Source organism: Mycetomoellerius zeteki, unplaced genomic scaffold, assembly GCF_001594055.1.
Source record: "Mycetomoellerius zeteki isolate Tzet28-1 unplaced genomic scaffold, Tzet1.0 scaffold113, whole genome shotgun sequence".
Taxonomy (NCBI): domain Eukaryota; kingdom Metazoa; phylum Arthropoda; class Insecta; order Hymenoptera; family Formicidae; genus Mycetomoellerius; species Mycetomoellerius zeteki.
Window position 1 is genome coordinate 141,736 of NW_017256051.1, and position 14,643 is coordinate 156,378.

General features: G+C 32.2%; 1 protein-coding gene across 1 annotated transcript in view; it reads left to right on the forward strand.

Moving 5' to 3' along the window:
* LOC108728145 (tRNA dimethylallyltransferase, mitochondrial) overlaps nucleotides 1-12,514 on the forward strand; it is a 104,569-nt gene extending 92,055 nt beyond the window's left edge. The window contains exons 6-9 of the mRNA XM_018456547.1: nucleotides 10,516-10,612; nucleotides 11,403-11,516; nucleotides 11,739-11,924; nucleotides 12,334-12,514. Coding sequence (XP_018312049.1) covers nucleotides 10,516-10,612; nucleotides 11,403-11,516; nucleotides 11,739-11,924; nucleotides 12,334-12,471 — 535 coding nt within the window. The 3' untranslated portion in view covers nucleotides 12,472-12,514. The remainder of the gene's footprint in view (nucleotides 1-10,515; nucleotides 10,613-11,402; nucleotides 11,517-11,738; nucleotides 11,925-12,333) is intronic.
* The last annotated feature ends 2,129 nt before the right edge of the window (nucleotides 12,515-14,643 follow it).

Genomic DNA, 14,643 nt, shown 5'->3' on the forward strand with positions numbered 1-14,643 from the left:
AAATTAAATATATTTTTTTCTTTTTTCGTGATTTCCTGCGAAACAAAGCAAAAAGGAGCATATGTCTATAGGACTTTTTTTCTTAGTTTTTTACTCCTCTACACGCTCCCGAAGTTTTGCCATTTAATTTGGAAACACCCTGTATATCTACATATAAAAATTAAATCTTTCACATCCTGTTTTCTTTATAGCGCTTTTTATCGAGAAGATATAAGACATTGAAGTAATAAAAGAGAAAGTTCATTCAAAGTGATAATTCAGTTAGATTGCTATTGATTGCCAATTTAATTGTAGCAATATAATTGTTACTCAACAACATCGGAAAGCTTCTTATCATGCTTTATCCATGTAGTAACGTTAATTAATACTACAGAAAGTATCGGAACGTTGTACATTTTATGCATATATATACGTACTCGTTAAGTTTTGTTATTTAAAGGAGTAATTTAAAGTTGCTCGCACGCAAGCAAAGCAACACATTAAATCACGGAACTCTGTGGTCGGTCGCAGGCTGCGATCTTCGGTTTATTTGCCATATCTCATGCCACAAGAGAGAGTGAAAGAGAGAAAGAGAGAGAAAAAGAGATCTGATCAGCGCTATTTACGTATCATTCCTCGAAAATTTGATCGTCAAGAAATATTTTACTTATCGTTCGCGCGTTATCCTCGCGAGGAAGATCAAAAGAAATCCATTGTTATTAGCACGCGATAATATCCGCGAGAAGTTTGTTGATCGTGCGATGTTGATTGATCGTTCGTAATTCGTTTCTCGCCTCAGAATTTCGAAAATGTAGCAGACGAGGTTAATTCGTAAGTGGCCTAGTTCTGTGTTTAAAATGTGAATTTAGGTAGATAGAAAATTTATTTCCGATCTATTTATACCCATATTTTAACAAGATTCATGAAAATTAGTTTGTAATTAAACACAAAAATCAAATTTTAATCTTGCTTTTAATTTATATATATATATATATATATATATATACACAAAGATAATCTTCCTAGAAAAACATTTGCAGTAATTTAATACTGCAATTAAAGGGTTTTTTTTACAAATATCAAATTAGTCCTATTTCCTCAAAAATTTTCAATAAGGAAACAAAAAATTTCTCATTTTCAAATCATTCATTGTAAAACTCTTATATTTCTTGTGTTTGATTTTTGCCGAAACACAATTGTTCACGATGACATTGAGAGAGAACGATTTAACGCTATAACCCAGAGATTTAAAAAAATAGACTTATTTCGTTTTTGTGAGAAAACCTTTCTATTCTAATGTACACTTGGCTTGAATGCATAATCATGTATTTAATCTAATTTACATTTAATGTGATAGTAAAGATTTGATTACTGTTTAACTCTCGCTGTTGTTTACAAAATAGAGGCCGGGAGGTGGTTGCATAATTTTTTTTAATTCTTACGCCAAATTATTCCTTCTTTTGTGTAATTCTGTTTTATGGTACTCTTCCAAATGTTCCCTACTTTCGAAATAAACCAACAATCGATGATCGCGACTTTATTATCGGCTATTTCTACCGGAGAGGCGACAGCTTTACGGCGATTCGGCGCTCTCTTTGTTCACCGAGATCTTTGTTATTGTGATAGCAGGGAAAGTCGTGCAATGTAAATAGAGAGGCATCGGTCACGTTCGCGTTTATTGCCGGACCACGTTCCCTTGTATCTCATTCCGCATACATGCGGACAAGCCTCGAGCTGCCTTCAATTTGCAAATTGTGAAATAGCACCGTGATCTGCGCAGGTAGAATTGTAATGAACAAAAAGTACACAGAAAAAATATGTTGTATTCAGGGCTCGGTTGTATTTAAAATAAAGTTATTTAAAATATATATTTTAAATAAAATAATAAAAGAGTTATTTATTATTTTAAATAACTTCTCCTGATCTATTTCTTATTTAATATTTTTATTATTTAACATTTTAAAGTTCTCGGAGAAACATATTTTATATTTTTTATTTTAAATAAATTTTGTATCAGTTATTTATATTACCGAGTCCTAATCATATTAAGAGTATAAGTCACCAACAATAGTTTAATTGAAAATGATTTTGTTAATTCATTGACAGTATTAATGATATTAAAAATAATATTTATTAAAATAAAATTATGCGTATTTGTTTTATTAATATTATACAGAAAGAATGTTTTGCTGAAGTATTTAAAAATTTAACTAGATACACAGATCTGAAAACAATTTTGTTGGACCATCAAAATAATTATGTAGGATGTTCAAGCTAAAATGTCAAAACTTTTTGCAGCATTGCTCATTATGCTTGAGTTTCTTACATAATTATTTTGATGGTCTAACAAAATTATTTTTAGATTCATATCTAGAATTTTTAAATATTTCAGTAAAATCGTTCTTTCCGTGTGTCATGGAATTAACAAGATTATTTTCAATTAGACTATTCAATTAGACTATCGATTATGCTGTTAATATAACACATTATTTTTTTCTGTGTAGCGAAGTAAATGGATAACCATATTAGAATCGCTACCGCAATGCAGCGGGTTGCCTTTCTCTTGGTGCAATAGAATTAATTAGATGATTAATTGATATCGTTACACGCGTGTTTGACAGCAAATGCCCTTATCGCTACTCGGTAAGCCGCAGTGATATATAAACCTAGAATACATTAAACCTAATCATGTGCATTATGCGAAACAAAACACACTTCGTACGCCATCTACGGTCGAATTAGAAATAAGACCTGTGCTATTAATTTTGCGCGCTTACGTTCGGCTATTTATTTCAAAGCCTATCACGCGAGACGTGTCATTTTGCTTTTTGTTTTGACCGTTAATAAAGTTTGCCGTGGCTATCCTAACCGGTATGACCGGGAGGAGTCGTGCGAGACGAGCATCGGAACGAATCGCTTCGCTCTCCCGTTGGAAGGCGTGGTCGGTCGCGTTCGCCGCATCGCGTGCGACGTTCCTCTTATCGGGTCCTCTTATTGCAGGCGAAATCAATGTAGATACGGAACTGGAAGATAGGATAACATAGGTAGGTGGGTTCAGTCACTTATCAATCACAGCTGCGAGCTTACTTCCTTGTCCATCTGTCTCGTCACATCTGTATGGTCTCGTCATCTCGCGTGATTTCTCTCCGCGTCCGCCCGCTTTGCGACTCGATATCGCTCAATTTTCTTAATTGGGATAAATTGTTATCGGGACGGTGCGTCCACAACGTCCTGAGAATAATAAGTAGTAACGAATACACGTCGGTCTTTAAAATATGACACACATGTCATAATGTATGAGAAACAGCTAATGGCTCATTTTATATTGTGCAGGAAGAAATTAATTTCTGATGCATTCACATATGTTACACGCCCATTAATTCTTTTTTCTCGCACACATGAACAATGCAAGACTACACGGGACAATAAAATTCGTTCAACAAAAAACAAAAAAGTTCGGTTGTATTCATAAAATGCGGTCCATATGTAAAAATATCAAAGGAGATCTCATCTCACTTTTCATAATTCTTATATTGTCTTAATGATGTAAGATAGACGCCGAGAGGAAAACGCAATTAACAAAGTTAAATTTAATAAAAAATAAGTCATAATACAATTGGATGTAACATTTATACTCGACGATGTCAAGCGACGTTATGACCAATTTTTTTTTTTTGGTTATAACGTTGCTTGACATCGTCGAGTATAAATGTTACATCCAATTGTATTATGGCTTACTTTTTATTAAATATAACTTTGTTAATTGCGTTTTCCTCTAATTGAAAATGACCCGATCGATGTCGAAATATTATTATTAAATATCTTACAGTATAATTGGCTCGTTGCCCTTCTTTTATTTATTGATATATGTATATATATTTATATATTTATATAAATTGAATATCGATATATTATAACTCAATAACAGAGACATCTTTCACGATAAAGCTATTGGCACAATTTCGTTAAGTATTCGAGACAAGGATCTTATCGCGCCTTATCATGTACATTCAAGTTACATGTATACATCTAGTTTAGAAATATCATTAATGATAAGTGAAGCAAGATTACCATAGAGACTAGATAAGTCCTCAATTTGTAACGAGATGTATAATTAATTGATTTCTAATTCCTTTTTCAACTTTTAATATTAGCTTAATCTTACGCCCTTTGCGACAACCGATTATTGATCGGCATCGATTAAATCGAAACATAAAATGAGCGTAATTCAAATGTGACAATATATCGATACTGCATGCAATTAATGGAACTCAGATATATTTTAGATAGCCGGTCAATCGTCAGAGATTCACTGATAAATGCGATTTACCATAAAATTGTCGGGTATTCTATATTCTCAACAGCGAGCTTTCTAGTTATGTATTAGTCATAGTTAGTTAAAGTTGTATATTAGTTACACTCGTAGTTTCTCGTTCCGGAAAATTTATTCTGTTTATTCCATTTCTTGATATTTTATCAATGCAAAAATAATATTTTTAAAAGCTATTCATAGTTGCTGGATTATTCAGAGAGAAGTATCTATCTTCTATAATAATTACAGTTGAGAGTTTGCCATCTACATAAATGGAAATTAAATGTTTCTCGCGCGTATTATAGATTCGTCTGTCAATTACAACTCCTGACAGCATAGATGACATTTCGATAAAAATGACACGTGGATTTCTCATGATGTATTCAATGACTATATCATTCACTGGTAATTCATATGTTGTGTTCCTAAACTTTTAAAGATTTTTTCTACCTTAACATCTCTATATCGAAAAACTATTTTCTACGGTATTCCTTACTTCTACAAGTAAACTACTTTGACTCTACTGCAATTTGATCGCGTATAAATTTATTATACACGGAAAGAACGATTTTATTGAAAAAAATCTATATTTACCTAAAAATTTAGGTAGAAAATAATATATATCTAAAAATAATTATCATTAGCATCATTAACATAAAAATGTAAGCTAAAAATCGCAGTCAGTTGATCCTATAAATATAAAATCAAAAGTCTTGCAAGATAAGATGTACGTTAATATTAATAATTTCTTAAAAAATGGTGATTTTTTTAAGAATTGTGAAATAAAAATGATAAAAATGAATATATTCTTTTTGTAGATATTATTTGATTATTTTATTTTTTGTCAAATTAAACAATAGTTTTTCTCTTTTCCTGGAAGATTTAATTTTTTTAATTGTGTTACTTTTGAAATAAGGAAGCGACATATTGCGGAATATGAAAAAGTATATTATAGAAAATAAGTGATTCTTCCAGAAATTATATGCAAGATGGAAATTTTCGACTAAACCAATGTTCAATTCGTCGTTTGCATAACCGATGTTTTTAATTTCTTCTCGGTTGAATTCCCCAATTAAAAGTCTATCGGTGAAAGTGTATCGACAGATTTTTATAGTATCGCCGACTTTCATCTACTCGTCTATAAATTAAACGATTTTTGCAAAAGGTTTCATTTATTTTATTATTTTTTTATTTACGATACGATTTATTTTTATTCGCGACACATTATCATTTGCATTCAACCGCTTTGACGCGATAAATGTCGAATAAGCAGAAAGGTGCGCATAAGAGAAAAGTAGTATGCTACTGTGTTTCGCGAAGACTATAAATCGTGGCAATAACGATCGATTATCTCTTTTTTTTTCGCAGTAACCTGCGATAACTCTACATTTCACGATGGAGAAAATGTAATACTCGCGCGACGTGCGGCATATATAGGCGCCTGGCAACAGGTTGTAAAAATATTTTAGAGCGGTTACGTATTCAGCTTGACGCTGATTGCTGACATTCTGTCGTTATCTTAATCACAAGCTCTAGTACTGTTACTGGCGCACAAGTGCTATCATTGTTGCTACCAGTTGCGAACTGTGATCTTCGTCGCGTTAAATATCATCACAGCTATTATCGGTGCTTTATTATTACCATTACTCGAGTAATTGAGATTATTTACGAATAGAAAAGAGAGTTTCATTATTTTTCTCATTTGCATCGAGAACTTATAAATAATGTTAATCTTGAAATGAATAGCGTTACTTTCTCCGATAACATATTTGTATGTATCAATATATTTCTCTTGTATGTAACAAGAATGAGAACATTTAATACTAACGAATCGATTAATATCGCTCCCTTACTTCAAAAGTGATACTATCTAAAAAATTAAGTTTTCCAGAAAAAGAGAAAAATCATTTTTCAACTTGACAGAAAATTATTGACTAATCAAATAATATCAATAAAAAGAATATATTCTTAATAAGATTCAAATATCATTTTTGTCATTTTTATTTGGCAATCCTTAAAACTCCTTTTTGAGTTGCGATGATTTTAACAGTTTTTTGTAATGTTTACTTAATGCATTTGTTATAGAAATGCTTTATAGTTATAGAAATACTTTCATGTTTTCAGTAAATTTATTATTTACATAGTCATGAAAATGAATGAGATTATTGAAAAACCACAAAATGTTTAACATTCATTATCACGAAGCAAGTTCGCATTCAAGTTGCTAACTACTCAAAGTATATGAGCAAATACAAAGAAAAAAAGTAACAGAAGCTGCGAATACGCTGTGTCAACAGGGAGACAGTCAAAAGAAATATCGATATTTAATATTCGAAAGGAATAAATCTCCAGCTTGACTTTAGACTTTTTGTCCGTCTTGTGGCATTGACATCTCGACGCGTTTGAAAATTTGCGTGAACAAAGCTCACGCTCTGCCGGCGCCGTGTGTGGATCCGATTCCTTCACACCAGTATACATTTGTCATTGACACGTGTGTGAAATCAGTGAGTCGTGTCTGCGATAGCTGGCTTTTTCCCGCCATAAGTCGGTGTTACGTCGAGCGAGGCCGTCTCGTGATTGCTAATCGGGCGCGCCTGATAAGATTCGCGGGAAATCGAGCACTCGTATTACCGATCTTCAACTGGAATGCATTCAAATGGACGGTCTTTCAATCAACAATGTTTACTTATATATAATAATGTTACCTGTCGTTCGTAAATTGGGAACGCGATTTTCTTACGAAAGTTAAGTATCTCTTGGTGAAGAAAAAATCGTATGGAGAAGTTTTTAAAAATGTATATAAAAATATATAAGAATGGTAAATTTATATAAAAATGTATAATATATTTTAAAGAGAAGATATACATATATATTTGTTTGCATATTTATTTTTTAATTTTATTTCTACGATATTACCAGGTATGTAAATATGAAACCGGAATTTACCAATAGATGGCCATAGCTGTCAATGTAGTTGTCATCAGACCACGTCATTGACGCCATTTCCTTGTTCTGACATCTGACAAAGATTTTCAACTCACAACAATACAAATTTCATACAACAGTATAGTTTGTAATAGCGTTGAACATGTCGAATTTTATGCCTGGAAACTACGATTTGCGGACAGCATTGATTTTCTGTTACCATTTGAAGAAAACTGCTGCAGAATTGCATCGAATGCTTGTCGAAGCTTACGGTGAGCATGCTCTTGGTAATCACAGTGCTTTGAGTGGTTTAAAAAATTCAAAAGTGGCGATTTTGACGTGAGAAACGAAGAACGTGGAAAACCACCGAAAAAGTTTGAAGACAGCGAATTGCAAGCATTGTTGGATGACGCTCAAACTCAACAACAACTCGCGGATCAATTGAATGTGACACGAGAAGCCGTCTCCATACGTTTGAAATCCATGGGAAAAATCCAGAAGATTGGAAAATGAGTTCCACATGAACTGAATGAAAGACAGCAGGAAAACCGAAAAACCACTTGCGAAATGCACGTGTCATGCTCGCCAGGTACAAAAGAAAGTCATTTCTCCATTGAATTGTGACTGGCGATGAAAAGTGGATATATTTTGAGAATCCTAAGCGTAAAAGATCATGGGTAACTCCAGGCGAACCATCGACATCGACTGCAAGGCCAAATCGCTATGGACGGAAGACAATGCTCTGTGTTTGGTGGGATCAGAAAGATGTGATCTATTATGAGCTGCTAAAACCTGGCGAAACCGTTAATACTGAACGCTACCGACAACAAATGATCAATTTGAATTAAGCTTTGCGTGAAAAACGACCGGAATATCAAAAAAGACAACACAAAGTGATTTTGCTTCATGATAACATATGCACCATCACACACAGCAAAACTGGTCAAGGAAACGATTGAGGCGTTTGATTGGGAAATACTTTCGCATGCGGCTTACCAAGTCACCAGACTTGGCTCCGTCCGATTACTACTTATTTGCATCGATGGGACACGCACTTGCTCAGCAGCGCTTCACTTCTTACGAAGATGTACGAAAATGGCTAGATGACTGGTTTGGCTCAAAAGAGCAACAATTTTTTTGGCGTGGCATCCACAAATTGTCAGACAGGTGGGAAAAATGTATAGTTAGCGATGGGCAATACTTTGAATAAAATATTTTTTATCATTTTCATGCAATAAACGTGTATTTTCTATAAAAAAATTCCGGTTTCATATTTACATACCTGGTATGTTCTTAAGTTAAAAATTCATATTTTTTTGATATTTTTGTTTTATTTTAAAGTATTGCAACTTGATGAAATATCATCGGATAAAAATTAACAAATAAAGCCGGCGATACACGATTTTTTCTCTGCTGCATTGTTAGCTGGATTAATGCCTAAATTCTAAGCAGAATCGTAAGACTCGTAACATATTCCTGTAAGATTTGTAAAAATTTTTAAGTGCTTATACCTTTATACAATATTTTTGCAGACAGCTTCTTACTAGCCATAAAATTTAATTTGCAAGAAATCATAGATATTTACGAATAAATTCTTACAAGTTTTACGAGAACACATTACGAGTCTTACGACTCTGCTTAGAAATTGACCGATTAAATTTTGCCACTGTATTGGCTACGGTGTTGACAGCGCCAGCTCTTTTTATATTAGCGACATAGTCTCTTAGTGATATTGTCACCAAATTTTTTTAATCAAACCTCACTTAACGCCGACGCATATAGATATGTACGCGAATCTCGAATGATATCGTATTTCGAGTTATACATACATTATTGCAATATATGATGACCGTGTCTGCAAATAAAAAATCATTATCAGCGTTATCTTTGCACTTCCTCTGCTAAATACGTTGCGTGGCATTACGCAATTCGTTACGTTATCGAAATCCTAATGGTTGTTCTACAATATGCTCTTTATTTCCTGTTTCTTGCTTTTTACCTTTTGCTTTTTTCCTTTTTGTGATCGTTTTATTGACAATTATATTTCTTGATATGTGTTTTCTGTTTCTTCTGAAATTCGTTAACATTTATCTCGAGCAACAGAAAACGAAAAACGGGATAAGAGGTAAAAAGGCAAGATACAAAAAATAGCAAAAAACAAGAAACAGGAAACAAAAAGCACATTGTAGAATAGGCTCAAGAAGTTTAAAATTCTTCGTGTAACATTATCTGAGTGATATATAGTTATTTCGCCGTAAATCGTTTAATTCTGCAATTAATTGTAGACCTAGGGTGCGTTCCATTTGACGCTCGTAACGCTCATGAAATCATTTTATCCTTGTTGTTTATAATGTTAAATAAGGACAAATAATGTTCGCGAGCGTTGTGCCAATGGAACCCCTAAACGTTACGTATTTTTCATTTTCTTAAAAATTTTTTAATAAATATAACTTTCTAAATACATTTCATTAAAATTTCTAATGCTATATAAGGGGAAAAGAAATAAGATATCATTCAATGTAATTATGCATGAAAATAATTGACTATTTATTGCAAAAAATATTAATCTATAGCTAAAGTTACATATTTTCAATTCTTTAGAGTGGTTTAAGATACTTTAGCATTATTATATTATATTATTATTCAATTAAATTTAATTTGATCAATTTAATTTGTGATATAACTAATCTAGCTTCAGTTTAGGATTGTATTTCAACACCGGCTCTATTCAGCGCACAGTTTGAAGAATGTATTTAGAAAGAAAAATGTATTTAATATAATTCATATACAGAGAAATATTAAGCATCAAGATCCTCAACCTATTAGCACTCTTTTATTTGTTGTGTTACTCGCATAAGCGATCTAGTTTAACTTATTATTGGATAGCTCTCTAGGTTTTAGGGATTTTAAGCATATTCCCTGATTGATTTTTATACAGTGCAAAATTTCTCTCTCTCTCTCTTTTACAACCCAAAGCACTTTACGTATTTTGCTATCCGAAATTAACTGCAAATATTTCCTTTAACGGACTTAAGGCGTGACCAAAATTTAAAAGACCGTCCACGTTTAAAGATGAACAAAAACGCGCTCAATTTCTCTGATTGTATGATCGTATTCAGTACACCAGGTGCAGGCATCCCGATTGTGAGTCCGGGCGATCGCGGTTAATCGACATCAGTGACATGTCCAGCAAGACGAATGGGTGAGAAAGAAAGAGAGAGAGAGAGAGAGAGGGTAGAGAACTCCCTGTTGAAAGGACGGAAAGACGCGTGATCCAAAAGAGAATGTTTACATTCCAGGTCACCTGATTACACGAAAGGCATCTTCCAGAGCATCGGCTTCAAGGAGTTTCACACTTACCTCATATTACCCGAAAAGGAACGCGCGAGCGAAAAGGTAAACGAGCATGAGATGATTTGTCGATACGAGCTATGCGTCCGCGATTATCGTTCGTCTCAGCAGCTGTTTCAGCTGGGATCTTCAGTTATTTTTCTGCTGTTAAAATGTATCGCGCGATTTGCAATGTAATCTATCTCGCGGTCATATCGCGACATCTCTGCCTACAGTCCTACATTGTTTTTATTTCTTTCTATTGCACGAAATACTCATTGTATACATCGCAGAATTTTACAGGCTTTTCCGATTTTAATATCGCAATAAAAAACCATTCGCGAGAACTATCAGCTGTCGATTCCAACGGCTCGGTGAGATTGCACCTCTGAGCTCTGGTAGGTACAATTATAAAGGAAGAAGAATAACGTATAAGGCGTAGATGCAGAAGATATCGCGTTTCAGTGAAAGTTAAATAATAGACAAATTACTATTTTATAATAGATTCTATTTGGCAAGATTATTTAGTTAAAATAAATTTGTCTATTATTAAATTAAATTTGTCTGTTATTAAATGTACTATTTAATAGTCTATTTATTAATAGACAACTTATTATTTTACATTTTGAATATGCATTGCGAATGGTATCTTATATTAACATGTATTTTTTATATAAAAAAATTTTCGTACACAATTTTTTTATTATTTTGCGTTACATAATAAAATTGTTATGTCTATAAAATCGACGAACACAGAAAAGAATTATACCGTTGCGCAATAGTCTCTATTTTACGTTTGAGAAAACTAATAATTAATTATTAAGCGAAAGATCGATATCTGATTACATTTATGCAGGGGAAAAAATTATTGCAACAAGGAATCGCTGATTTAAAACTCGTCACTACGAGATACGCAAAGAAACAAGATAAATGGGTGATGAACAGACTGATTCGGCGTGGTGATCGACAGGTAATTTATTTATTTACCTTGCCTTATTATTAGCAATATATATGTTCACACCATAATTAGCAATTTCATTGAAATAACTCAATTTATTTTCGCTACAAATCATTTTCTTCCCACGAAATGCATACGTAATTAAATTGAGTAAAATATTAAAGTAATTAAATTGAGTAAAGTATTAAGTTAATTAAAGTATTAAGTAAATTATACCGCTCTGTTTTTTTCGAGGTTCCTCCTGTTTATTCTTTAGATTGCAATGATGTGACAAAATGGGACAGTCACGTCTTAGAACCTGCGACAGCAATCATTTCCGCAATATTGCACGGCGCAAAACCTGAACAACAACCACTAAACGAGAATTTCGAGAACCAAAAGACTACTGATAGTAGCACAAATATGTATAACTACTGCAAGGTAATAACAAAGATTTGATCATAACAAATTACTCTTTGAAATGAAATCTAGTACACTATATATAGGTATATAATTTTTTAAATGTTATATTTTTTCATAATATTAGTTTCGTGAAGAGCTCTTTTGCGCTTTACGCTCAGAAAATTATATTGTGCAAACAATATAAAAATTTAATTGTGAAAAGACACAGCAGTTTCTCGGCACTAAGCACAACGCATCGCGAACAGCACGCGACCGGTCGTATCTTTATGCGAGCCGGCAAGTTGCAAGCACCTGAGATTGTCGTTTATTTTTTACATTAATTTTTGGATAAGCGAAAATTGTGCAAATCAAGTTTTGTTAATATCTTTTTAACAAAATTCTATCAATGCTTTTCAATCTCAAAATAAGACCTTTTTTGTTATATTAGGTATGCGAAAGAGTATTCGTTGAAGAACATCAATGGCAAGCCCATTTAAAAGGCGGAAAACACATGAGAGCCTTAAAAAAGAAGAAAAAAGCTGCTGAGGCTACACAATCCCAGGAATATCAATTGACTTGCACATGACAAATATCAGTTTCGCTATGACATTGCATTCGTTTCTACGTTTACATCATTAAAACTGATTATCCACATTATATTTTACTAATAATTATCATGTAAATAATTTTTAAGAAATAAAATTGTTTTTTCTTAATATGTGAATCCTTATTACCATTTGTAAGTAAATAGGAATTAACATTATTAGCAATAACTTATATTCGCTTATTAGTTACCGATAAAACAGATTTCTACCATGTCTCTAGTTAGTTTACTTTTTGATGATATTTGCAAATCAACAGTACCTAATTTGACACAATATTCGTATATCTAAAAAGATTTCAAATATATCTTTGTTTAAAACGTCTTTAATATTTTTTTGTCTTAAAGATATCTTTAAGAAGTCTAAAAGTTTTTTTTTATAAAACATTTTTAGAACATATAGCTATATATTTATTTTACCGATTGCAATATTTTGTTATAATTAAAAATTTTTTAATTTATTATTTACTATACCTATACACAAATATACATATAGAATTTCAAATGCGTATTTTCTGACCTACGATGTTTTTCTTTTTAGACAATCCCATTACAATATTGTATATTCTGGTTACATATTGCCAAGAGTCGGCGAGATACTAACATAAGGTAAGTCATCGAGTGACAGTCAATAATATAAATATAAAGTAAGCTATAGAGATATTATTAAAAACTGCTGATTTCGGATGGCTTAAATAAAAGATAATCGGAGACTACTAAAGAATAAGAAGAGTCAAAACGTATATAAATATCTATCTATGAAACATGTATGCAACATTTATTTTTCTTAATATTTTGATAATATTATATTATTGTTACTTTAAGCTTTGTGAAGTGATATATCAAATAGGGAAAAGTGGGGGAACTGTGCGCATCCTGATTTGGTACTTTTACAATGGATGAAGACATCACCGTGGTGAAATTTTTACACAGGAGGTTGTCCTCTTAAGATATAACTACAAAAGATACGACATAAATACGTTGCTAACCAGAGAAATACAAAAAAGTGAAATCATATCTTTTCTTGTTATTTTAGCATTCAGAAAATAAGGTGATAAGTCCATATTTTTAATTTGTTTGTTTAAAGTTGCATACGTTATTAAAGTATGTTATTATGTGCATCTTTTGTGCTGTTATTTATTAAGTTGATTAGGAAGTGTTGACGTAATCGTATTTCATATCGAGTCAGGTCACGGCGGGCAACTGTACGTAAGCATTTTGAAATGCGCATAATTACCCATTTTCCATATACTATATGATTAGCATTAATTTTTTCGTTTTTTCTTTGCATTATTATTTTATTTTGCCAAAGTCTATGTGCATTATTATTATTATATTAGTTTTGTATTTTTGCTTAATATATATAATATATATTTAAAATATATTTATATTGCAATGTAATAAATATATTTTCTGATTTCTTTCCATCAACCGATCAACATTCCATAATTTATTCATTTCCTACGACTTTTGCTATGCGCACAATTACCCGACGCGCGAGAAATTTTTTCGCTTTTTCGTTTTTTCTTTTTTATCAAATACAACCTTATTGAATGAAAATCTATTCAATAAGGATAATACGTAATGGTAGAAGAATGTTTGTAGTTTCTATTTCCATACTTACATCGTTTGAAACTTGGAAAACCATTCCAGGACAATAAACTTCCCTTAGGTGCGCACAATTCACCCACTTTCCTATTTTACTATTAAAAAATAAATTTATTTGCATATTAAAAAAACAATAGCCATCTTATCCAAGTTTAACTTACTGACTTTTAAATCACGAACTTATTTAACTTCTCAAATGTGAACGACAAAAAATATTGAAAGACAGAAAATTGTTCGTGATCTTCAGTAACTAATCGAGTTTGTGATCATTGGTTGATCTGGTAGGTATCATGAAACGATCCAAAAGCATGCTCAACTGGAATATACTTGGAATGTTCTATGTTATCTGAGAAATTCATCTCGTATTTGAGACTGTCGGTTATTTTACTGTAATTGACTTTGTATTTTCTTCTATTTTCGATTGGTTCAGTGGTACTAATCTCGGGTTGGTGATCAATTGGTTTAATAGTATTAATTTTCATATCAGAAATATGCTGGTAACTGAGTTTGTCGTGATTCATATAAGAAATGGGCTGATAATTGACTTTG